Source organism: Xenopus laevis, chromosome 9_10S (genome assembly GCF_017654675.1).
Source record: "Xenopus laevis strain J_2021 chromosome 9_10S, Xenopus_laevis_v10.1, whole genome shotgun sequence".
NCBI classification, from domain to species: Eukaryota; Metazoa; Chordata; class Amphibia; order Anura; family Pipidae; genus Xenopus; species Xenopus laevis.
In genome coordinates, this window is record NC_054388.1 from 29,103,421 (window position 1) to 29,127,991 (window position 24,571).

At 42.6% G+C, this 24,571-nt stretch overlaps 1 protein-coding gene and 2 long non-coding RNA genes across 3 annotated transcripts in view; 2 read left to right on the forward strand and 1 right to left on the reverse strand.

The window, feature by feature from the left end:
• The first annotated feature begins 574 nt into the window (after positions 1-574).
• LOC121399066 lies at positions 575-2,729 on the forward strand. The gene is made up of 3 exons (XR_005964725.1): positions 575-755; positions 1,412-1,453; positions 2,440-2,729. It is a non-coding gene; the product is annotated as an uncharacterized LOC121399066 (long non-coding RNA).
• Positions 2,730-3,477: 748 nt separating this feature from the next.
• Positions 3,478-7,637, forward strand: LOC121398771 (cilia- and flagella-associated protein 251-like). Its single transcript, XM_041578073.1, has 3 exons — positions 3,478-3,700; positions 4,084-4,708; positions 7,563-7,637. Exons 2-3 carry the CDS (start codon positions 4,226-4,228, stop codon positions 7,635-7,637), a joined length of 558 nt encoding a protein of 185 aa, XP_041434007.1. The 5' UTR covers positions 3,478-3,700; positions 4,084-4,225.
• A 1,021-nt stretch (positions 7,638-8,658) lies between these two features.
• LOC121398964 overlaps positions 8,659-24,571 on the reverse strand; it is a 31,915-nt gene continuing 16,002 nt past the window's right edge. Inside the window, exons 4-5 of the long non-coding RNA XR_005964657.1 lie at positions 14,217-14,318; positions 8,659-8,694 (exon numbers count right to left, since the gene is read on the reverse strand). This is a non-coding gene — a long non-coding RNA (uncharacterized LOC121398964). The remainder of the gene's footprint in view (positions 8,695-14,216; positions 14,319-24,571) is intronic.

Below are 24,571 nucleotides of genomic sequence, written 5' to 3' on the forward strand. Positions count from 1 at the left end.
AGCAGAGGCACGTGCCATGGGGACAGTTGGGGGTGATGAGTGGGGGACATACAGCAGGTCCCATAGAACAGAGGAGACTTTACACCTAGGGTTTGACAGTTGGTTTAGTCCGTTGGTTGGTTAAGTGTATATTCCCTCTAAGAGATACTGTATTTTACCAAATAACCTTTACTATAGTAAAAACAAGAAGGGAAAAGGTTGGGTGACGCCCCCCCAGACTAGCAGATGTTGCTCCTCTCCCTGATTTTAGTGAATTTGGAGATTTTTTCCCCTAAAATGTGCTTGGGAGAAGCCTTTAATGTTAGTGCTGGTTGGGAGACACAGACTTTGGCAGTTATTTAGGGCTCTCTGCTAATTGACTGTGTGAGGAAACTTCCAGCATTCTAGAGACTGAGGCTCAGTACCTGCTGGAACTGATACAAAGCTCAAACTTTAGGGGAAATACATTTCTGCTTTCCTCTGTATTAAATAGGAAATATTAAGCGCTAAATTCCTTAACTTGCCTTTATATTCTCTTTTTCTATACAGATTGCTACAGTGCCTTTCCTGCATTTTTGGACCGTGACTTCGGTGCTTCACACCTGCCCATTAACACCTGGGAGTTTTTTTTGGCTTCTCCATTGTTCATATAATTACATCTTTATCTGAACAGTGTAAGAGAGCCAGGGGTTCCTTAGGGAGACCCCCCTTGGGGTGGCCCGGCCTTGTGCCGCCCCCTATTTTTTCTCCCCCCATCGGAGAATCTTCATTAAGAGGTAATCTTGCAAATTCAACTGATTCAGCACATGATTTCTTCTTCAGAGAGTCTGTCATCAATTCACTTGGGGGGTCCCACGTGGCTTTGTGCATATGAGCCCATACGGTTACTGTATATTGTATTTATAAGAAGCCAATCCATCAACAGCATTAATAATGGGCTTTAATCATTGACTGGAACAATGTTACATACAAATGGGAGAATATAGATAAGGAAATAATTAAATGGGTGGTTCACCTTTAATGTATATTTTAGTATATAATAGGATGGCTACTTCTAAGCAACTTTTCCACTGGTTTTCATTAAATGTTTTCGATAGTTTTCGGACTCTTTCCAGCTTTCAAATGGGGGTCACTGACCCCATCAAAAAACAAATGGTCTGTAAGGCTACATATTTATTGTTATTGCTACTTTTCTTCAAAACAGCACATGGTTGCTAGAGTAATTTGGACCCTAGCAACCAGATGGCTTTAATTGCAAACTGGAGAGCTGCTGAAGAAAAAGCTCAATAACTCAAAACCCACAAATAATAAAAAAGGCAAACCAAGTGCAAATTGTCTTAAAATATTCATTCTCTGCATCATACTAGGAGTTCATTTAAAGGGAACAACTCTTAACTTTATTTTGGCTGATTATGTCTATTTGTCCCTGTAGGTTTCAACGATGGACAAGAAGCAGAGAAATCCATCTCTTCTGGTAATGCCTCAGTGTAAAACAATCCTCTCTCATCTGAACTGGTGTTTCACTTTCACTCTTCTATATAAGTTCTACTTAAGCTGTCTGTCTGTCTGCTTCCTTTTTATATATATATATATATATATATATATATATATATATATATATATATATATATATATATATATATATATATATATATATATATATATATATATATATATATATATATATATAGTGAATAAAGTACCCCCTTTTGTAAAATATAAGGATATTATAAGTTACAGAGGAGTTTCATGACCATATAAAAACACGAGGCCGAAGGCCGAGTGTTTTTATACAGGTCAGGAAACTCTGAGGTAACTTCTAATATCCTCATATTTTGCAACTGGTGGTACTTTATTTATTATAATACACAAGTTTCGGTGAGTCATGTGACAGAAATTACATCAGAACTCACCGTTTATAACTGATGACATCAGAACTCACCGTTTATAAGGATATAATTTACAGGATATTCATGGCTTTTGTGTATTATATATATATATATATATATATATATATATATATATATATATATATATATATATATATATATATATATATACATACATATATATATATATATATATAGTGCACTCTTAACAATCCACAGCTGCCTGGGTGCTGGTCAACACATTAGTATACAGTGAACAAACAAGCCACACTCCAAGGTCTTCATTTTGAAAAATAAATGTGAAGTTTTATTCTCAACGTTTTGGCTCCTTAACTGGGGCCGAAACGTTGAAATAAAACTTCATACGTGTTGGAGCTGCCAAACAATTTGCCTCAGGTAGAACTGACATCCAGGGAATCCAATCACTACTTTTATTAAATTTTCAGAATAAAATGCCCTTATTCCTGGCATGTTTGCCCCATAAAAACCCAAACCCCTTTCTGTCTCAATTCTCCTCAGAGCCAGAGCCACTTAGTATTCTGTCCCTAATGCTTTTTCTTTTTACTTACAGACGCTGTACTCCGTCCTGAAGGACTTCAGGGCGGAATTTACGGACTTTGAGGCCCTCGCTTCTTATTATGGTAAAATCCTCTATTATTTATCAGTTCCTAAGGTTGTGCCATTGTTTTATTATTTGTGAATTCCTTTCCCCCTTTAGCTCAGTATTTAACTGAATTGTGTTTTTCCCGCAGAACATCACTACCGGGTCGAATTCGGCGAGAACATTGTCCTGTAAGTAAAACATAAATGGACTTGTTACATGTTGGGAATCATTTGCTATTGCCCCAGGGGTAACTGCAAGGGCAATACTGCTGGAAAATGTTTTATTAACATTCAGTGATCTTTCTTTTTCAGAAAGCACTTCCTTCTAACATGTGATGTGGACCCGAGGATGAGGGCCAAAGAGAACATTATCCATTACTGGAAAATGCTCCACTCACTGGTATGTAATGCAGAATAGATGTTTAGATGAATAGGGAACAAATGATATTAGATTGCCAGCTCTTATCTCACGCTGCTTCTTTCTTTATGTTACAGGAAGTGATCAAGAGGGAATATGCCGCCCTCAGGAAATCTGCCAAGCTGCCTCCTGTAAGTGTCACTAGTATAATTATTATTATAGGAGAGGTTATTATTCACTGTGTGTCTCTATAATAATCTAGAACATTATCATTCATTGTATCTCCTGCTCCCCTGGGGGCATCTAAAGTCTCCCATCCAAGTGCCATTTTCACCAGAAACAAAAATGGTTTTATCACAAGCGTTCACATGGCCACAATAATGGCATTGGTACAAAGAAGCGCTTAACATTGACTCTCTTCTTCCACAGGATCATCCAACTCGAGTGCGAAACCGGAGGAAGCAGCTTGAGTATCTGCGGCTGGAGAATGTAAGTTCACCTGGGATCACTGTCCCTGATGCTTTTCTTGGGTGTTTAACCGCTAGATAATGAACTTTGATTGGTCTATTGCAATCGGGACAACGGCACAAGGGGTAATTTGGGGTTTTTTCTCCCTATGATGAGAAAAGGCTGATGCACAAAATTACAATATCACAACATCAGCTGCCGGCAGGGAATCCCACACCCTCACTGCCCTCAGCATATAAAGGTACTATTAGCAGCACATATACAGGCATAATCCTAATTGTCTCCTTTCTTTCCCCTTTGCTCCTATCCTTGTGCCTCCCCTGCGCTCACAGACTATCAACCAACATCTGACCCAGCTTCACCATGAGTTCTTGAGGGAGCTGAAGCTAAAGAAAGCGGCTGGGTATGTATTCTGCAATTAACACTTTCAATTACACTTACTGGCACATAACACATTTAAAAAAAAAAAAAAGATGTTTTCTCGTACCTCTGGTTGCTTTGGCCATACGAATAGTAAATAGCACAGAAACTTGTTGAACTTTTTTAGGTCCCTACAACCATAGCATGTATCTCAGCATGTATCACTGGGGGAAGTCTAGCATGGAACTTACTCAGCTCAGTAACTGCCCAATGTGTTACAGTAGGGACAGGTGTGTAGCAGGTATAATGATATTTCTTAGGTACAAGGCTATCTGGCTATTTTAATCATCCAGTGATCACAATTGTAGTTGCAATACTTTGGAAACAAATTACAACAATGACCCATTTTCTTCCCTTTAAACCTAGTAAGAAACAAGCACACAGTCCTGCAGCTGAAGAAGAGGAGGATGGAGCCCCTGCAGCAGCAGATGAGGAAGCCCTTGATACAGAGGACAAGGAAGAGGAAGCGGAAGGAGCTCCCGCTGAAGACCCTGCAGTGGAGGAGAAGATGATGGAGGAGCAAGCAGAGGAAGAAGCAGCTCCTGGAGCAGCAGAAGAGGAAGCTCTTGCCTCTCAGGAGAAAGAAGAAGGAGCTGAAGATAAAGAAGAGGAGGATGCTCCAACAAATGAAGAAACAGCTCCTCCCGCTGAACAACAGCAAATTCCTGAAGAGGAGGAGAAAGAAGAGGGAGCAGAAGTAGGAGGTTCTGCAGATGAACATCAAACCCCTAGAGTGGAGGAGAAGACAACGGAAGAGCAATCTCCTGCAGTGGAGGAGAAAGAGGAGGGAGTTGATGGAGAAGAAGAAGCTCCTGAGGTGGAAGAAATCATCAAAGACCCTCTGGTGGTGGAGAGGCCGACCCTCCGAAAACAGTTCAGGAAGGCCATCATGAAGATGCTTCGGAGAGTTTGGGTAATGTATCAATTTACTGACAATTACCCATTATCTAGAGATGCTAGACCTATAGCCTTTAATATCATAAGGAAACAAGTATGTCTTTATTCTTATGTCAACACTTTCTATATCTTTTCTTTTCAGCATTCCACCCAAAGACTCACCTGCTGCTGCTGCTGCTGCCGCCGACCCAACACCATGGCCTGAATCCTAAATGATCCAGGGTGTAAAACCGACTGCCGTTTCTAGGAGTCAGGAAGGAATTTTTACCTACAGTGCAGATTGGTCCCCATAGTACTCTAGGGTTTTTCGCCTTCCTCTGGATCATTGGTCGTTAGGGATGCCCAAATATAAATTAGCTGTTCATTTTAATAAATCCTGTGCTCTCCGACAGGTTTCCCCATAAAAAAGTCTCTGTGTTTTTCTTTAATCCCTATGGTGAATATTGAGGGAAGGGGCTCCTGTGCCTCATTCTACCGGTTGGGTGACAGGGCAATTAATACTGCTGGGAGCTGCTCAAAATGGCAGTGTAAGGGTAAAACTGGGTTGTGGTGCTGATACAGTGGGTTATTTGATGAAGGGAATGGGTTAATTTCTCTGCAGGGTTATTTGCTTCATATGTACATTGATGGGGATGAAAGACATAGGGACACATATTGATCTCAAATGATTGAAAGGAACTACAAAATTGCTTTACTCCATAGGCCACAATGTAAGCATTTCCATTCAAGTCCATTGCCCTCTCAATATTGGAATTCCATCCACTTCCCACAAACCTATTTATACTATACCAGACATTTAGTATATGAAGGTGCTTGATATTGGGGAATGCCTGTGCTGGATTTGTTTTTTGGTTACCACTCTCTCCAGGTTATGAGACATCCTTTTGGGGTGGGGGATTCCTGCTAAAGCGATGGAGGATTATTATATTTCTTCCTGCCCCCACAATGACACACTCCATTGTTTGCTAGACGAGGAAGCCCTTTGAGGGGTAATAAGGAAGGTAGGGGCAAGTTGGGCCAACCCTGCCCCTGGATCCACGAACCCCCCCCCCCACTCAGTACCAAAGTTCACATGGACATGAACCTGGAACAGTAACTTTTGGTCAAGGTAGACTCAAGGTAGACTCTTTAAACAGTTACCTAACTCAAATTTATTAGTAGAACTTTTCCGCATTTCTGATGTGTAAATATGAGGCAGTGGGTTAAATACTTTGGTCAAACACTCGACGGTCCGAATAAAGGCAATGGTAAACGAGGAAATGTGTTGCCTATGGGAAATCTGTGCTACTGTCAGGTGACAATTCTCATGAAAATACTTTCCCCTCCTTTAAATCTTAAATGTTAAAAAAAATTGGTGGCCTAGGGCCTTAAGAGTTAAAAACATTGGTGGCATGTGGCCCTAAGAGCTAAAAACATTGGTGGCCTAGCGCCCTAAGAGTTAAAAACATTGGTGACAAAGGGGCCCTAAAAATTAAAAACATTGGTGACCTGGGGCATAAAGAGCTAAAAACAATTGTGGCAAGGGGCCCTACTACAAATATCCTTATCATCTACAGTGGGGGTACAATATCCCTTATAATACACAATACTCAGAGTTCCCTGTATAACTCAGCCTGTGGCCTTGTGCATTTATATGTGATGTCTATAGCCTTATAATTTACAATGGGGGTTTATTATCCCCTATAATAAATTTGTAACATTCCCCAGTGTAACTCAACCTGCAGTCTTGTGCATTTATATTGTCACAGAACCCCTCAATGACTTCTAATATCCTTATGAATGACAGACAGTATAGGGTGCACAGTCTCTGTTATAATACATAATACATGAGTTATACAGTGATAGTTCCCTGTATAACTCACCCGCAGCCGTGTGCCTTTATATGGATTCTCAAATCCTTATAATTTACAGTAGGGGTACATTACGCATTATAATACACAAAATATACTCATTGTTCCCTGTATAACTCAGTCTGTATCCTTGTTCCTTTATATGGTCCCAGAAATGTTTCACCGTCCCTCTCTACTATAGCACCTCATCTATTCAATGTGGCAAAACTGCTGATCCCCACATGATAGAAATCGCTGCAGCCCCCAATAATCCAGGACTGGATAAACAAAATGAGTGAATTATACCATTCTGAGGAAATCTCAGCTACAGCCCCTGAATATGTCACTAGATTTACAGCTAAATGGATATACTGGACCCTCTGTAAAGGGGTTGTTCACCTTCCAAACACTTTTTTCAATTCAGTTGTCTTTAGATTGTTCCCCGGAAATGAAAACTTTTTGAATTACATTCCATTATTTATTTTTTACTGTTGAAAGTTGAATGTTCCTGTCTCTGGTGTTTGATTCTAGCAGCTCAGTAAATCAGGTGCAGACTCTGAACTGTTATAATTTTGCAACATTAAGTTGATATATTTCTCAGCAGCATCTCTGGAGTATTAGCAACTATTGTATCAATTCTAACAGCTGCCTGTAATGAAACCCAGAGATTCTGCTCAGCAGGGACAAAGATAAGAAATGTATCAACTAAATGTATCCATTTAGAACAGTTTACAGGGTCGGTGACCCTCAGGGCTGTTTCAGAAGGTGAAAAATACTTCAATATTAGAAAAACTGTGACACATAGAAAATAGAAAGTCATTGGAAAATGTCATTATTTCTGGTGATCTATCGGAAAACAACTAGTTGTTTGAAGGTAAACCACCTCTGTAAAGGGAGGCTGGGTTGTGCGCTGGGCCCCTCGGAAGTGCCAATTTAAAAAAAAGCACCAAAATTGCCTACCTCTACACTCTGAAGATAATCCTCCCAGCCGCTCCTAAATGAATCGTTCTAGACACTTTGCAGATAATCCTCCCAGCCGCTATGAAGATAATCCACACAACCGCTCTGGAAATAATCCTCCCATCTGCACTGCGGATAATTCACTCAATCCATATGAAGATCATCCGCTCAATCACAACAATGAAAATCCTTCCATCCAACCTGAAGATAATCCTCCCGGAAGCTGTGAAGTAAATCCTCAATTTCTCTTAAAAAAAATCCTCTCAATCACTCTGAAGATGATCCTCCCAGCTGCTCTGAAGATAATCCTCCAATCTGCACTGCGGTCCATATGAAGATAATCCTCTCAGTCGCAATGAAGAAAATCCTCCCATCCGACCTGAATATAATCCTCCCAGCCGTTCTGAAGATAATCCTCAAAACCGCTCTGGAGATAATCCTCCCATCCAATCTGAAAATAATCCTCACAACCGTTTCGAATATAATTCTCCCAGCAGCTCTGAGGCTATGGATACACGTGCGGATGTTCGGCGCAGTTTCAGTGCAGTTTTTAAAAAAAGCTGACCTCTGCAAAAATACGCTAGCAGTTTCAATCTTGTTTTTTTTTAAAAAAAACTCGTCGCGAACCTTTGTGAAAATCCACACGTGTCAATAGCCTGAAGATACACCTCCCAGCCGTTCTGAAGGTAATCCTCCCATCCGACTTGAAGATAATCCAACTCTCGTAAAATAATCAAGCCACTCTGAAAACAATCCTCACAGCTGCTCTGAAGATAATTCTCCCAGATGCTCTGAAGATAATCCTCCCAGGTGCTCTGAAAATAATCCTCAAAAGGCTCCAAAAATAATCCAGGCACTCTGAAGATAATCCTCCCAGCCGCTCTGAAGATAATCCATATTATCTTCAGAATAAAATGGAGTCTATGGGAGAAAGCCTTCTTGAAATTCAGAGCTTTCTGGATTACAGATCCCATACCTGTAAAACAAAATTCAAGCAAATGATCCTAGAACTACCACAATATATATATATATATAACATGAAAACAACCTTCTGTAGAATTTCACACCAACCACATCACACTCAAAACCTAAAAAATGGGCACTATGCTAAAAATAACCCACAATATCAACCCCCCAATATCTCCCACAGCAATGCTGGACTAAATACAAACATGTTCTGTACCGACCAAAGCCATAATACTTACCATGAGAGTGTCCCAGGCAAACGTCTTCCTCTGTCTTCTGATCTCTCTTCTATCCCTTCTGCTATATCCTTCTTATTTGTATATTCCTGATAAAGACAAATGTATGTAAAAAAAATCCATTAAAAAAAACCTATATTATGGTTTTTTTTTGACAACATACACCTTTCAAATCTGCCGTAATTTTTGTACAATTCCATTTCTGTAACAAGATATAGACTAAAAAAATGAAGGCTAAAAAGATCAAATTGAAGGTCACTTTAGAAACCAACATACTTTAGGTTCCAAGTCCAAAACTCCCACTAACTGTAGGTTCACTCTACAGAATCATAGACTTTTTTTCTGCAAAATACACACATCCACCAATATGAGCCCATAACCCTTTAGCCCACACAAAAACCTCTGGCTCACTGTCCTGACCTGACTCATAACACTGCTACAGTGCACTATAAGAAAACTAAACCTATGCTAACTGAGCCTCACACTTCCTACTCACTTGGGTCCTGGTTGTGGTTCTCCTGCAAGGTGGCTTCTTCAGTAGATGTTCATCCTGTGATGCACATCTGTCCCTGTGGCTTGTCTCCAATTCTCTTCTAAACTCCACCCCTTTCTATGTGTTTCACTACTCTCACTCCCTCTAGTGGCCAAACACTATATATACAGTTAACATAGATCCAACCCAACTCTACACTGCCATCTAGGAGCAGAAGTTGGTGATTACACTGCAATAACTTGTGAATGCCTTTAAAGACTAATGGCACACTGGGAGATATGATGCCCACGTTTCAATTTGTGCAACCATGGGTGAAACATATCCCTGAAATGTTTTTCCACTGGCCAGGGCCAGAACTAGGAGCAGGCAGAAGAGGCAGGTCCTACGACGCAATGAAAGGGGGGCGCTGGGAGCTACCTTTAAAAATGTCTTCTGCCTTCCCCTAGCCGGGTTCCCACCCCTTACTCCCCTTTGCTCTCCCCTCCCTCGTTACCCTCCCCTCCGTTGTTTTCTCTACCCACCCTTCGTTGCATTCTCCTCCCCTCCATTGCTCTCTCCTTCTTTGGGTGCATCCGGGTTGTTCTGCCACCGGCAATAAAGTAAATCGCCAGTCGGAAAACATACTCGGCACTTTGTTCCCAAAATGCAACTTCAGGTAACTTAAGGAACTTTTTATTACCAGCAGGGAAAACATTTTGAGAGAGCTTTGCATAAATTCTATTTTCTGTATAATCTTGTCCAGCCCTAGAAGGGATTTTGATCTCCATCTCTTAATTCTGCTAAAAACATATACACTTTAACTTAGTTACCATCAAGTACAAGACACTGTTTTATTATTAGAGGAAAAAGGCAGTCATTTTTAAAAAGTATAGGTATTCCTTTGAACTAAGCTTTATGCACTGAATCTAGGATTTGCATATTCAAATTAGGGGTGGGAAGGGAAATAATGTAACTATTTGTCACAAAACAAGGAAGTAAAAATGTTTTTTCCACTTTTTACATTCCTGTCACTGTTCATATGCAAATTAAGATTCCGATTCGATATGTTATTCAGCTGAATCTTTAATGAAGGATTCTGGGATTTGGCCGAATCCCAAATACCCCGACACCACTACACACTATGGGTGGCAACAAGACCCAGAGAGAATGCTCAGATGCAGCCTCCAGGCTGGAACACTATGACTGGACTGCTCCACAAGATGGCGGCACAATGCTTTAAGACCAGGCAGTACAGTTGCTATGCACCGCAATAAATGATTGCTGGCCAGCTCTATCTGAAAAAATATAGGAGGTTAAGACCGACCTCTTCCTCCTACAAGCTGACCTCCAGACACTGATAGAGAGGACAACTGGAGCGGAGAGAAGGATCTAAAGATTAGAGGACATGTGCAACCCCCTGGAGGTACAAGTGCAGACTCTACAAAGCCAAAACCCAACCCTGGCATCCAAACTGGACAACAATGAAAACAGGCAGCTCAGGTATACCAACGTTTGCTTATAGACTGTACAGAGAGATCTCAAAAAATAGGGAAGCACAATTCAGCAGGAACAGTACATAAGTTCGCTCACAGCCTGAACAGAGTTCCCATAACTATGGCAGCATAGGCATTCCCCTGTAATAAGCACAATTCAGCAGGAACATTCCCAAACTTTGCTCATAGCCTGTACAGAGAGATCTCAAAAAAATATGGCAGCATAGGAATTCCCCTGTACTAAGCACAATTCAGCAGGAACAGAGCCTAAGTTTACTCATAACCTGTATAGAGAGTTCCCATAAAACAATGGCAGCCGACCACCGTGATGATGGTCAATGTTCATGGGTCAAAGATCATGTGTCAAATGGCATGGGACAAAGGTCATGGGTCAAATGGCATTGGTCAAATGTTTGGGTCAGAGGGCAGTCCACCAAAGCATATGGCTGCAGATATCGAACCCCATGATGGTGGTCAAAGGTCATGGTTAAAAGGTCATGAATCAGGGGTAACTCCCTCAAAGCAGATGGCGGCAAGGTCATGGGTCAGAGGGGACTCTGACAAAGCAGAAGGCTGCAAGAGTGCCAAAGAAGAAACGTAAGCCACTCCACCAAAGCAGAAGGCTGCAAGAACCCACATGGCAGATGAGTGTGCCTCATGATGACGGTCAATGGTCATGGGTCAAAGGTCATAGGTCAGAGGGCACTCCACCAAAGCAGATGGCTGCAAGAGCCCCCACAGCTGATAAGAAAACCCCATGATGGCTGTCATGAAGGTCATGTGTCAAAAGTCGCAGGTCTAATGGCATTGAAGGCCGTCCAAGTAAAGGCACAGCTGCAAATTATGTTGTGCTGATCACACGAAGAAACTGGAGGGATTTTGTTAAATTTTTGTTCGACTTCCATACTCAGATTTTAACTTGAGTATGCAGGGTGAAGGCAGGCTGGTATCACCTGTAAGGATCCAAAGTTTCAAAAGGAAAACCAGCGCTCACAGCACGAGGTCAGATCCACGAAAAAAAGAGAAAGAATAAAAGAGAAAAGAGAGATTTCTGCCAATATGGTGTAGCATTTTCCAAATGTGTACACACACCTTTATGTGATTAGCATATACAATAAATAAAAGTGTCCCTTGTATCCACTCCAACGTATTATCCACTATCCAAGACTTTAGTTCATACGGATTTGTATAGAGGGGTACTCACGAACGTTTAACGGATACTGCGCAGTAAAGAGGTGTAGATATCAGTTGTGTGTTTATTGGGTAAATGCTCAAGTCTAGAAAATTTATTTCTTTATGACTATAGGTAAGAGATAGCTCTATATTTAAGTCATTATTGTTTAATCCTGTGACAAACTCAATCAGTAGGTCAGTGGGGCCCTTCCAGACGATTATTATATCGTCTATGTAGCGACGCCATAGGACGATTGTAAAAGAGAGATAAATTTATGTGAAATTTTTGGTAAAATTATGATGGTTGCTATGGACTAGGACTCGATGGCAACAGACTGGTCATAAGGAGTTAAAGAACAATAGAGATGAACCTATGACAACCCAGCAGCTAGATAGGACAAAGAGGAAGGAAGGAGAAAACACGCCACCGGAACTTTCGCCAGGACGTAAAAACGCATGCGCAAAAATTACAATTTGAAGCCTTTTGAGAAAATCGAATGACGAAACGCGTCAAGGCTAATACGCCATCGCTATGCGCCTGAGGTCTACACGCGGTGGGAAAAGACGCCGGCGACTTTTCGCACCTAATACCAACAGTTTGCAGATTCTTGGGGACGCTGAAGCAGTGACTGTGGGAGACAAAATATTTTATGCGATTTTATTACTGGAATATTGTGAGTGCATTTTTTAATATTTGTTCATTAAAGATGTTACAATTTTACACTATGTCAGTGAATTTCCATAGTGGGATGAAGCTTTGGAGCCGCATGTAAAACCCGCTACTGATATCTACACCTCTTTACTGCGCAGTATCCGTTAAACGTCAGTGAGTACCCCTCTATACAAATCCGTATGAGCTAAAGTCTAGGATAGTGGATAATACGTTGGAGTGGATACAAGGGATACTTTTATTTATTTATTGTATATGCTAATCACATAAAGGTGTGTGTGCACATTTGGAAAATACTACACCATATTGGCGGAAATCTCTCTTTTCTCTTTTATTCTTTTTCTCTTTTTTTCGTGGATCTGTGAGCGCTGGTTTTCCTTTCGAAACTTTGGATCCTTGCTCTAAGTCTGAGGGAGAACAGACAAACGATATACCGGCAGAGGAAGCGGACAACCAGAACCCTTGATATCCTTTTTACCTTTACTGTTTGGTATCACCTGTAGCAATAAAGAGCATGGGTTAAAGGTCAAGATACAAAGAATTTAAATTTGTGTTTACGCAAAAAGCCCTCTGTTAAAATAAGGGCACAGCTAGGGGTGTGACTGGATGGCCTAGCAGAGGAATAAGCAAACCCCATGATGGAGACCAAATTGCATGGATCAGAGGGAACTCCCTCAAAGCAGATGGTGGCAACAGCCACTAAGGCAGACAAGTGACAACCATTGTGGTGGTCAAATTGTATGGGTCAAAGGTAATGGGTCAGCAGGCACTCCGCCAAAGCAGATGCTGCAAGAGCCCACAGGGCAGATGTTCATATACTATTCATATACTACTTCTGATTTGATCGTGCACCTCTGGCTTTGTCTTGGATCAAGTGCGGGCACTGCCGGATAATATATTATATATATATATATTGTGTCAAAAAATCAAAAATGTATTTTCAACATTTCGGCACTAGTGCTCGAGCCGTCTTCAGGAATAAGAAAATTGTGTACCACCATACAAACTTAAATCCCTCAAAAGCCCGCCAAACAATGCAGTGACGTGTGTTAAGGGGGTTGAACCATTTAGGGCCCCATGATGACATCATCCGATAGCCCCATCTACTATTTAACTGTATAATTCCCAGTGCGACTTATCCAAATATAGTGACTTCAATATAAGTGCATTTTAGTGAGAACAGGCAATTGCTCGACTGTTAGAAGTACCTTTAATACCCAGAGTTAAAACAAGGGGGGGGGGGAAATAACCGCTTCTTCTCCACTTTCCCTCTTCAGAGGGAGTAAAGCCATTAAGGTAGACGCTACGATGGAGAGGATCCATCTATACACATGCCTTGTATGTTTGTCGCCTCCACTACAGATACGGAGAGGTGCATAGAGATGGCAGTTCCGTTGTGCTCCGTGGCCATACCTTCCTTGAAAACATACTACACCTTAAAGAGTGTCCTGCGCTTGCGGTATTATCCGCACCACTTGGCCCGCACCTCGTTGGACAATCGCTGACACACACTACCAATTAACCCTTACTGGGATCTCTATAGGTAACTCATCGCCCGAACAGCTTACACCATTACCCACCAGATGTGGAGAACGGTGAGTATATTACATTGGCGTTTCTGTTACATACAATAGGCAGTGGTCATGCAATGTTCACTCAAGTACATCCTCTACCCGAGGAGTCTACTCGCACTTCCTATAGGCGCTGTGTGGGCTATATTGCTTGCTCACTGTAAGTGGCATGTGGGAATTCAATAGCGCACTCTCTTAGTGTTAGTAGATTAAATGTCATCGATATTCTTACGTTTCTTATTTCACCGGATACTGTCACACACTACCCGGACTCTGCAAGAGGCCTGTAACCATCTGTGAGCCGGATCCTCAATCGAGCGTAAATGTATAGAACCTGAAGAGCAATATACAGAAAATAGGGGATTAATTCTTACAAAAGGGAATAACAATAAAAAAACAAAAAATAAAATAAAAAATAATAAAAAATAAAAAATGAAATAAAAAATGAAACAAAAAAGGGGGGAAATAGGGGGGAGGGGGAGTTACATATAATTGAAAGTCTTGGCAGTGGCGTAACTAGACCCCCAAGGGCCCTGGTACAGACATTTACAGCTGGGCCCCCCCTAAAAGGATTGTTCGCCTATGAGTTAAATTTTAGTATGATATAGAGAGGGATATCCTGAGACTATTTGCAATTGGTTTTCATTTTTTATTATTTGTGGGTTTTGAGTTATTTAGCTTTTTATTCAGCAGTTTGCAATTTCAGTAGTCTGGTTGCTAGGGTCCAAAGTCCCCTTGGAACCATGCATTGATTTAAATATGAGACTGAAATATTAATAGGAGAGGGCCTAAATACACAAATGAGTCATTAAAAATTAGCAACAACAGTTAATGTAAAAGTTACACGAAAAAAGGATATTAGAAGTCACTGAGGGGTTGTTCTGTGACCATATAAAGGCACAAGGCTGCAGGCTGAGTTATACAGGGAACTCTGAGTATCACTCATGTATTATAAGGGATAATGTACCCCCTACTGTAAATGATACGGATATTAGAAGTCACTGAGGGGTTATTCTGTGACCATATAAAGCACATTCTAGTACCACATCGACCACATAAACTACAACTGCCAGCATCATGAACCAGCAGGTGGAAGAATTTGCCCAGGGTTATATGGCAACACTTCAAAGTTCTATAAAGAATCACAATATTTATATAAAAAAAAACCCTGGGTGTCCCAGTGCAACTAGCAGTGAGCTCCCTGGTGCCAGGGCCTGGACTGCAGTCTGCAGAAACTTTTCCCTCTCCTGCTGTAGCAGCGCTAACCCAGGGATCGTCTTAGTCAGTGTGCCCACACACCTGCCATTCATCTCAGGCTGCAGGCACAAAAAGACTTTGTACCAGAACACAGACAGACACACACACAGCACACAAGGGCTGAGAGAAACTTACCCCATGCACCTGAGGTCTCTAATGCACAGGGGTGCTTCACCAATGAGGCAAGTTGAGGTGGTACTAGGTACCAGGGGCAGCAAAAATACTGCTCCTGGTACTTGAAGAGCGAATTTCGGGGGGGGGGGGGCAGCAGCAATAGTTGCTGCCTCAGGTGGCGGAGGGGCCAGAATCGCCCCTGCTAATGCATCAGGGATGCCCCTCCCCCTAGTGTAGCAGCAGCGGCTCCTCCATGTGGGTCTGCGTGATAGCCAGTGCCTGTGTAAAATGGAGGAGGTGGGGAGAGCGATGAGAAAAAAAAAAATCACCACTGCGAGAATGCCTGTGCTTCCACCAGCACTTGCCATGATATCATGACGGACCCGCCCCCTGCTTGCGCTCCCCAGCGTAGCCTGGAGACGGGGGAGATCACATGCAGGACCTGGACTGAAGCGGAGGCGGAGCTACTGTCACTCGAAACTCCAGGTGTACAGGCTTTGAAGGGACATTGGCGGAGGAGGAATAAGAGAGCTTCCTGCTTCCTTCCATCGCGGCCCGATTGGACGAAGCATGCCACTGCCACCAATGATGTCACACGAAAATACAAGTAACTTAATTCCTTTTCTGGGACGCTGCGGCGCCTGCGGGCCCCATAAAGGGGGCAGGGGTGTGGGGGCCCTGGTACAGCCGCACCCGCCGCACCCCTGGTAGTTCCACCACTGTATAGGGGAAAAAAGAGAAATTTATAGGAAGGCCGGTATTTTTTTCCAGAAAAGGTGGCAACCCTAGCAGGCTGGTATAGCTACTCTCAGTAAACTCTCCCATCTCATCTTATTTGTAAACAATGTTTCTTCATAAGCATTTTTAATATGAAATCATTTCTTTTCATAAAATATCTTTCTAACTTGCATGTGTTTCCCCACTACTGCTGCTCCTGAATCTGGTGCTGCCAAACTCAGGCATGGCTGAATACAAGGGAGGGCAGAGACCTGCAGGATTTCATACAGCATGCAGGGCAGTCTGCAAAAACATGGCACCGCCATTTTGAGAAATTTGTACTCTGCCTTGCAGTTGGCAACATCACATCCTACTGTATCTTGTGGGCAGGATGTGGTAGCAGCCATACGCTAGCCAATACCATACCGCATCTGACCACTTGGCTCACACACTGAACTTATGGATAGCCTACAAACCATTTTTTATGTTCTATTTTTAAAGCTTATGGTGTGAGCCAGGGCTACCATCAGTGGGGTTAGAGCCTCTGTCTATGCGGGGTACTTGGACTGTAGGGTTGCCACCTGGCTGGTATTTTACCGGCCTGGCTGGTAAAAATGACGATTGATCCCAATGTTATTAATAGGGAAAAAAGATAAATATATAGGAAGGCTGCAACCCTATTGGACTGCCATATAGTGGTGGGATTTGGGTGGGTTTCCTTGGTGCAGCAGCCATGGGGTCCGCAGAAAAGTTTCCAGGGGGGGGGGGCAAGGAAGAAAACATATTTCACAATTTACTAGTACCCACATTTTGGTTTTCACACAAACCTAACAACAGCTTTTCTATAAATATTTCGAGTAGTAACTGTTGCACATGTATAGCATTGCCATTCTGTTAGTGACACAAACTCCTTGTTTGCCAGGACAACACTTGGTATTTTCTCCTTTCTTAACAAAATTACTAGCCAGAGATTTATAGAAAGTTATTCCCTCTAGACCTCCTGTTACAATTAGATACATACAGTGATGCCTCCATTTTACATAGCCTCATTTTAAGTATTTCCATATGTTATACAACTTTTTGTGGTCCCACGGTCCAACCAATATTTAATGCATAATACATTTCACTGACTTTACACCATTTTTCTGGTCCATTTTTTTTACATATGGCAACAGAATATCCTCTATTATGACGTGTGTGTGTGAGAGAGGGAGTGTGTGGAAATATTATGCAACAAACAGTGTTTTTCTCTCAGTCCTCATAAAAGGAAGCACTGCATGCAAACACTGCAGCATTCGCAGCATTAAATATTCGCAGCATTAAAGCCCGAACAACCAGGCTGCGCGAAAGCTTTTTTATCGTCAACTCACTGCCTGCCCTCCCACTACATTCCAGATACACCTGAACTGGGAACTGAACTTTGTGAACTGTTAATTTATTTGCACAATTCTAAAGGTTTACAAATGTATATATCCAATTTCTGCCAATATATTGCACATTTCAAATGTTTAAATATTTATTGTGTATTCTATGTGCTTTTTTGTGATATATACTAGCTGGAGCCACGTCGTTTCATCTCACTGTGTATCCGTATACTGCTGAGATTACAATAAAGTTTACTTTGACTGTCCTTGTCAGATTTAATTAGAAGGTGGATGCCTTCCTCAGCACCTGCTACAGTATTGTACATACAAAATATCTGCGGTTTCCAGAAACTGCTACTGATGTAGGTGCCGTGTTATCTCTTGGAGAGGACAGGGGCGTATTTATATTAAGAAACCCGAGTGCCTGTGCCTAAGGCGGCAGGTTTTGGGGGGCGGCCCTCAGGTGCCTATAAATTTAGTATTTTAAATTAAAAAAAGGTTAGGGTGCACGGCATAGGGGGAATGTTTAGGCCCTTGCTGGGTCTGCTGCACCCTACTAAAGCATATTTGTTCGGTGCAGCTCTAGTCTCAGTCTCTATAGACAAGTGACAATAGGCTGTGGCAATAGGCTGCAAGCTTCAAGGGATACTATGCCTTTCTATGTCTATTTAAGCCTCTGCCTGGATGCTAGGGAGGTAGAACATTTCAAACAAGAAAATTATTCCAATTCAAACATAAAGAGCTGCAAAAGAGTAACGTGAAAAAACATATTCCCAACAGAATAATGTCTGCCTCAGTGATCCAATAACTGTATCTTTCTAGCCACTGCTAAACTACAATTCCCAGCATTCAATGCAAGAACCAGTAGCAGAGTTGTAGCTGATGTGCTAAGAGAGGAGATCTCAGCAGGACCTTCCTTCATTGGGCATGGGAGAGTCCAGTCAGCTACCAGTGAGTTCTGATGGTGGCCCTGGTTCTATGACTGCTTATGTTTAATGTCTATTTGTTGTATTTTCATAAATGCACATGTGTGTGACTGATGTGATTGGCTGCCAATTACTGGTATATCATGCCTTACTTGAGGATGACATCACTCCCAGCTCAGCACTGATTGGCTGAAAGCTGCCAGGGAAGGTGACTTAACAGCTCAGGCACAAGTGACCAGTATTTCATTTCTGGATTCAGAGGTAAGTGGAACATACTTTATGGGAGGAGGGGGGTATCAATAATACAAGGGGATAGTTTGGGCAGTGTGGCTTCCATGATTTATAGTAGTGCGGGGACTAGAGCCAGGCCCGGACTGGCAATCTGTGGGATCTGGCAAATGACAAAGGGGCTGCTGTAAGATGCCATAGACAGTCACTATTTATTGGGCTGCTGGGGGAGCTGTGAGGGCCTATGCGGTCTCAAATGCCAGGGCCATTTTTAAATCCCAGTCCGGACTTTAGTCTAGAGCCAAAGCTCCCAAAATTGCCCCACTATTGCCTGCTATTGTAATTGTCTGGGAAGGTGCTTGTCATGAAATTGTCCATTGGAGATGTCAGTTTATCTTTCCAGTTCCATCTTTTCCAATTTCATTGGAAAAGGGGGGGATATTTTTGGTTATAAGCCACCAGGGAGTACAAATGGGTATAACTACAAGGAAGGGTACAATCAATGATGGGGCCTTGAAAACGCCCCTTCCCAAACTACTAAAACTTGTGGGTGCTAAAGTACCCAAAATCTGCCTGTGTGCCATTGCTAAGGGGAGTGAGGCAACATGAGAACTTGCTGTCCCACCGACTCTAATCCTGTGCTTATCTAGCTGTGCCTTAACTACAATTCCCAGCACCCCCTGTGGCCTGTAGTTATAGAATATAGTATGTTTGGTATTTCTTGTTTACTTGTTACAGCTTTTGAAGTGTTAGACCATTTACTCTGCTGCTCTTTAGCTGTAACTGTCAACTGCCATTTTTCCAACTGCCATTGGCCAACTGTCCCACTCATCACTCATCCTAGTGGCCTCAGCATTAGAGTAGATGATTGGGTAAGGGAGGACCTGAGAAGAAAGACAAGTAGCACAAGCCTAGAATTAGGGTGCCTTATGTTATGGGTGCAGGGGCAATGATCAGAGCTTGACTGGTTATGAAAAGCCCCAGTGGGCCCATTACTCACCTGGGCCTCTAATGGGAACCAGTTTCTTTTGCCCCTATTACACCCCGCCAGTAACATACAGCTTTACAGCAATGGCATAGAGGGGGATTTGGGATTTGATTGATGACTCCCGTTCAATTCTAAATTCAATTTAATTGAGCCCTGGTGAAAGCAATTGGCAAAGAAATGAATGAGGGTGATTCCAAGTGTTCATTTAACTATTAGTTTGTGCATTGTGTCACCAGGACCCAACCAAGATTAGCAGGGGTGTCTAGGGCCCTTGATTGCACCAATAAATTCTGTCTCTCCCAATCAGCTCCTTTATTCTATTAAAGTTGCTGCTGATTGGTGTTACTGGTTATTTATAAGGCACAACTATATTCAGTAGAGCAGTATTGAGCTATTAAGGGAAATCCAGTATATATACAGATATATTTATGGCAGAGAGGGTTCAGTTCACAATCTCTTCTCTCTCTTTCTCTTCCCATAAAGTGAAATACGAGCGATTCCTAGTGACTTCCAGTGATTCCTAGTGATTCCCAGCGATTCCTAGTGATTCTCAGCGATTCCCAGGAGCAGAAGGAGAAAGAAGAAACACAAAAGTCTTTTTAAAGACTATCAACGTTCATCAGGAGCAGAAGAACAACTTGCCCAACCCATTGCGGGTTATTTGGAAGAAGGTAAGGATCCAGGGCCGCCATCAGGGGGGGACAGGGGGGACAAGTGTCCCTGGCATGAAGGGGGGCCCAGCAGTGCTGCACTTTTGAAAGAGCCGTGCCCCCTTGAGAGCGCCCGAGCCATGTGGCCATTTTTCAAGTTCCGAACAGCCGAAATGCGGAAGTGCCGAAAAGCCGAGCAGCCAAAGGACCCGAAGTCATGAAAACAGCCGAAGCCGAACTCCCGAAGCGGCGAAAAGAACGAAGTCATGAAAAGAGGCGAAGTTTAAGTCCTGAAACCATGAGTTCAGTTTTACTGAACACCAATTTGTGTTTTATTTTTTAAATCCCCTGGCCACCAATGTTTTATTATAATATTCTAGAGGCCCCTGCCACCAATGTTTTTTTAAAAAATATTTTTTGGGGCCCCAATTGTTTTTAACTTGTAAGGGGGGCTCTGTCACCAATGCTTTTCAAAAAAAAAAACATTTATGGGGGGGCCATGGCGCCAATGTTTTTTTTTTTTTAACTTATAATAGCGTTTTATAACTTGGCTGGGGGGTTACTTTTTTAGCGCTGATTTTTAGCGCTATTTTCTTTAACTTATAATTGCGTTTTATAACATGTGTGTGGGGGGGTTACTTTTTTAGCGCTGTCTGTGTGGTCTTTTAACTGTGATGTGGAGTGGGTGGTATCTGGGGCGGGACTCGGGCGCAAGTGTGGGCAGGGCCCAGGGGGCAACGAAAATTTTGTTGTACGGGGCCCCGTGATTTCTAATGGCGGCCCTGTTCCCATCTGTAATATGTATTACACAGTAGATGAGGCTGAAAAAAAGACACACGTCCATCAAGGTCTACCTTTTTTTGTAACTGCTGATCCAGAGGAAAGTAGGGACCTGACAGAAATAAAAAGGGCTGATTTGTGGACCAAATAAAATGGGATAGCATTGTCTTAAAATGGGGACATGGGGAGCTGGTGGGAGGGGCATTCTATATACATAAGTAAGCATTTGTTTCTAATTGGAACCTTATTAAAACCATACTTTCTGAATGAAAAGGGTTCTTATTAAATAAGGTGTAAATATGCTGCTGTGTTTACCTCTTTATTGTGTTTATTTGGGGGTCTTACATCTTTACGTTAACTCTAACCTTCCCAAATCTCTATTTTATATTACAGGAACATCAAAGATGGGCATGAGTGCAAGTAGCCGGCTTTACTACCAGTGGCGCTTTGAAAAGGTAAAGGTGCTCACAGCTAATTTCCTCATTTTATTTTTAGGGATGCACCGAATCCAGGATTCGGGAGTCTGCCTTTTTCAGCAGGATTCAGATTCTGCCGATTTCTTCTGTCCAGCCGAACCAAATCCGAATCCTAATTTGCATATGCAAATTAGGGGCGGAGAGGGAAATCGTGTGACTTTTTGTCACAAAACAAAGAAGTAAAAAATGTTTTCCCCTTCCCACCCCTAATTTGCATATGCAAATTAAGATTTGGTTCGGTATTCGTGTAGGATTTGGGGGTTCGGCCGAATCCAAAATAGTGGATTTGGTGCATCCCTATTTATTTTCTGACTGCTGAGAAAGGTATCCAAGGGGTTAAAGGAGGGGCTAACCCAATGCTAAACATGTCATATCTTCTATGTAAATACAACGAAACAGAAATTTAACAGGGTTTAGCATAGTGTGTGCCCTGACCTCAATGTTTTCTTGCTTCTTACATTTTTCTAGCCCGCACCGTGGATCTCGCCTGATCTGGGCATCTTTGAGATCAGGGATTTTGAGGATCCACTCGCGGGCCCTTATCTCGAGTGCATCAGGGACAAGATCACCTTTGACATCAGGTTTGCACTCTACGATCTGTGGATGGCCAAGGACTGCGTGAAGATCACAAAATGGTGGAAATTACACCTTAAGAATGAGTTCTGGCAGGACTACAGATACATCAAGGCCCACCTGAAACACCTCTACAAAGAGCTAGAGAAGATCAACAAGGCCATACTGATTAAGAACAATGAGAGATATTCAGGTGCAGTATATAATCCATCCTTTTCTTTCCCACACTTGGCTTAATCACCTGATTTGTGCTTAATGTGCTACAGGTGTGGGATCCGTTATCCGGAAACCCATTATCCAAGAAGCTGCGAATTACGGAAAGTCCATCTTCCATAGACTTCATTTTATTCAACTAATCAATTTTTTTTTTTTAAAATGATTTCCTTTTTCTCTATAATAATAAAACAGTTTCATGTACTTGATTCAAACTAAGATATAGTTATTGGAAGCAAATTCACCCTATTGGGTTTATTTAATGTTTACATGATTTTCCAGTAGACTTAGTAGAGGTATGAAGATCCAAATTACAGAAAGATCCGTTATCCAGAAAACCCCAGGTCCCAAGCATTCTGGATAACAGGTCCCATACCCCTATAAGGATTCTACAGGAATATCACTTGCTTAGGTAAAAAAATACTTAGTCTGAGTTATCTTGTTTGGTTTTACAGGTGGTCCTCGGAACAACTCGGCAAATGATACCAGCACCACCAGCAGTTTCCTCGGTACCAAATACCGATGTACCTCAGTCTAGGCACCACATCCTCAGGAAACAGCAGTAACTATGGGACATCTCAATTCCACCAGTGATGCCCCCCTTTCATCCACTGCACTTTCACCAGCGGTGCTTTCAGCCACTGTAGTTCCACCAATGGTTCCTCCCCTTTATCCAAAATATGGTGTTATACACAGGGACTCCTTTAAGCCACTTGGTAGACCCTGCATTCCATCCCTCCAATGGAATGGAAAGGAATGCAGCATTCATCGTGCGTCTTAAATGTGCCCTTGTTTATGCTGCCATATTCCCTTCTCTTTCTCATCCTTTCACTGCAGTCCCTTACCTTACCATATTCCCCCGCCCCCCCGCTTCCCTTGATTCTATTTGGCGCATTGATCGTGGGAGCAAATCCGATCGCCTTTAAGGGGTCAGGAAGGAATTTTTCCCTCTAGTGAAGGAAATCCGCTTCTCAGAGGTTTTTTGCCTTCCTTGCGATCAAAAAGCGCAGTTTATCTAATTATTAATAAAGCTGTGAATTACACAGATTAACCACAAAGTCATTGTGTGTCTCTTTATTGTGGGTATTGGGCTAGGGATTTGGCAGGGATAACATATAGAGGGGGAGGGAGAGAAGTTAGGATAAGGCTCTTATAGAGCAGGACATGGTTATGTTTCTCCTTGGTTCCTAACAATGAAACGGAAACAACATAAAACTACTGTGTTAGTCCTACTATCCTCCTTAGGACTTTTAGGAACCTATGTAATACTGAGAGCCAATACACATCCTTCCCATATCTCACCCTAACCGGCCTTCGGACAACTTCTCCCTTTGGGCCTTTGGAAAAGGGCCAGCTCCATACAGTAGCGATCCTAGAGGGGGGGGCCCTGGTGCGCCGCATTTGGCCGCATTTTCAGCGGGGAACTGACTGCCGGGGGGCCCTGAGGGGGTGCGGGCCCTGGCCCGCTCGCACCCCTTGCTCCCCCAGTAGTTCCGCCACTGAGTGTTGGTGAGTTAGGCACAACCCTGGATAATGTGCTCTTATCTTTAAGAGAATGTAGAGGAGGTTACCCAGCAGCCACAATGTAACACCACCACCAAATAGATTATCAATACAAGGACTACCTTACCTTACTACCTTAAGTCCTCTAGGAGTCACCACATCCAATTTATAGATCCACATTGACTCTTTTTGTAACAATAGTAGATCCTTGTTGCCTCCTCTCCTTGGGGCTGGCACATGGTCGATAAGCATGTGTCTAAATTGAGGTAAGGAGTGTCCAAACTTCAGCCAGTGTTTCGCCACTGGCTGGTCAGCCTTTCCTGTGGTAAGGGCAGCCCTGATGGCGCTTCTGTGGTTATTCATCCTCTCCCTGTAGGTCGTGGATGCTTTGCCTACATAGTGCAAGCCACAAGAGCACCATGCTATATAGACCACATGGTCCGACTGACAGGACAGTCTAGGGAGTGTAAAAAAGGTTCCTTGTGACATCCCGCTACAAGTTAGACACCCTGCACATTTATAGCAGCCATTTTTGAGTGGTCTCTCCAGCCAGGTCCTTCCCTTAGTTCTCTTATCCGGGGGCACATCTTTAATCACTAGCAGGTCCCCAAGGTTGCGTCCTCATCTATAGGCCAACAGCGGCCTCTTTTTATCCAAGAAAAAGAGATGTGGATCCGAGTTGATAATCTCCCACCTACTATTCAACGCGTTTTTAAACGGTACACTTATGGTACTCCAGTTGTAAATATTAGATCTGGTTGGGGGGTCTCATCTCTCTTAGACAGCAGAAGTTCCTCC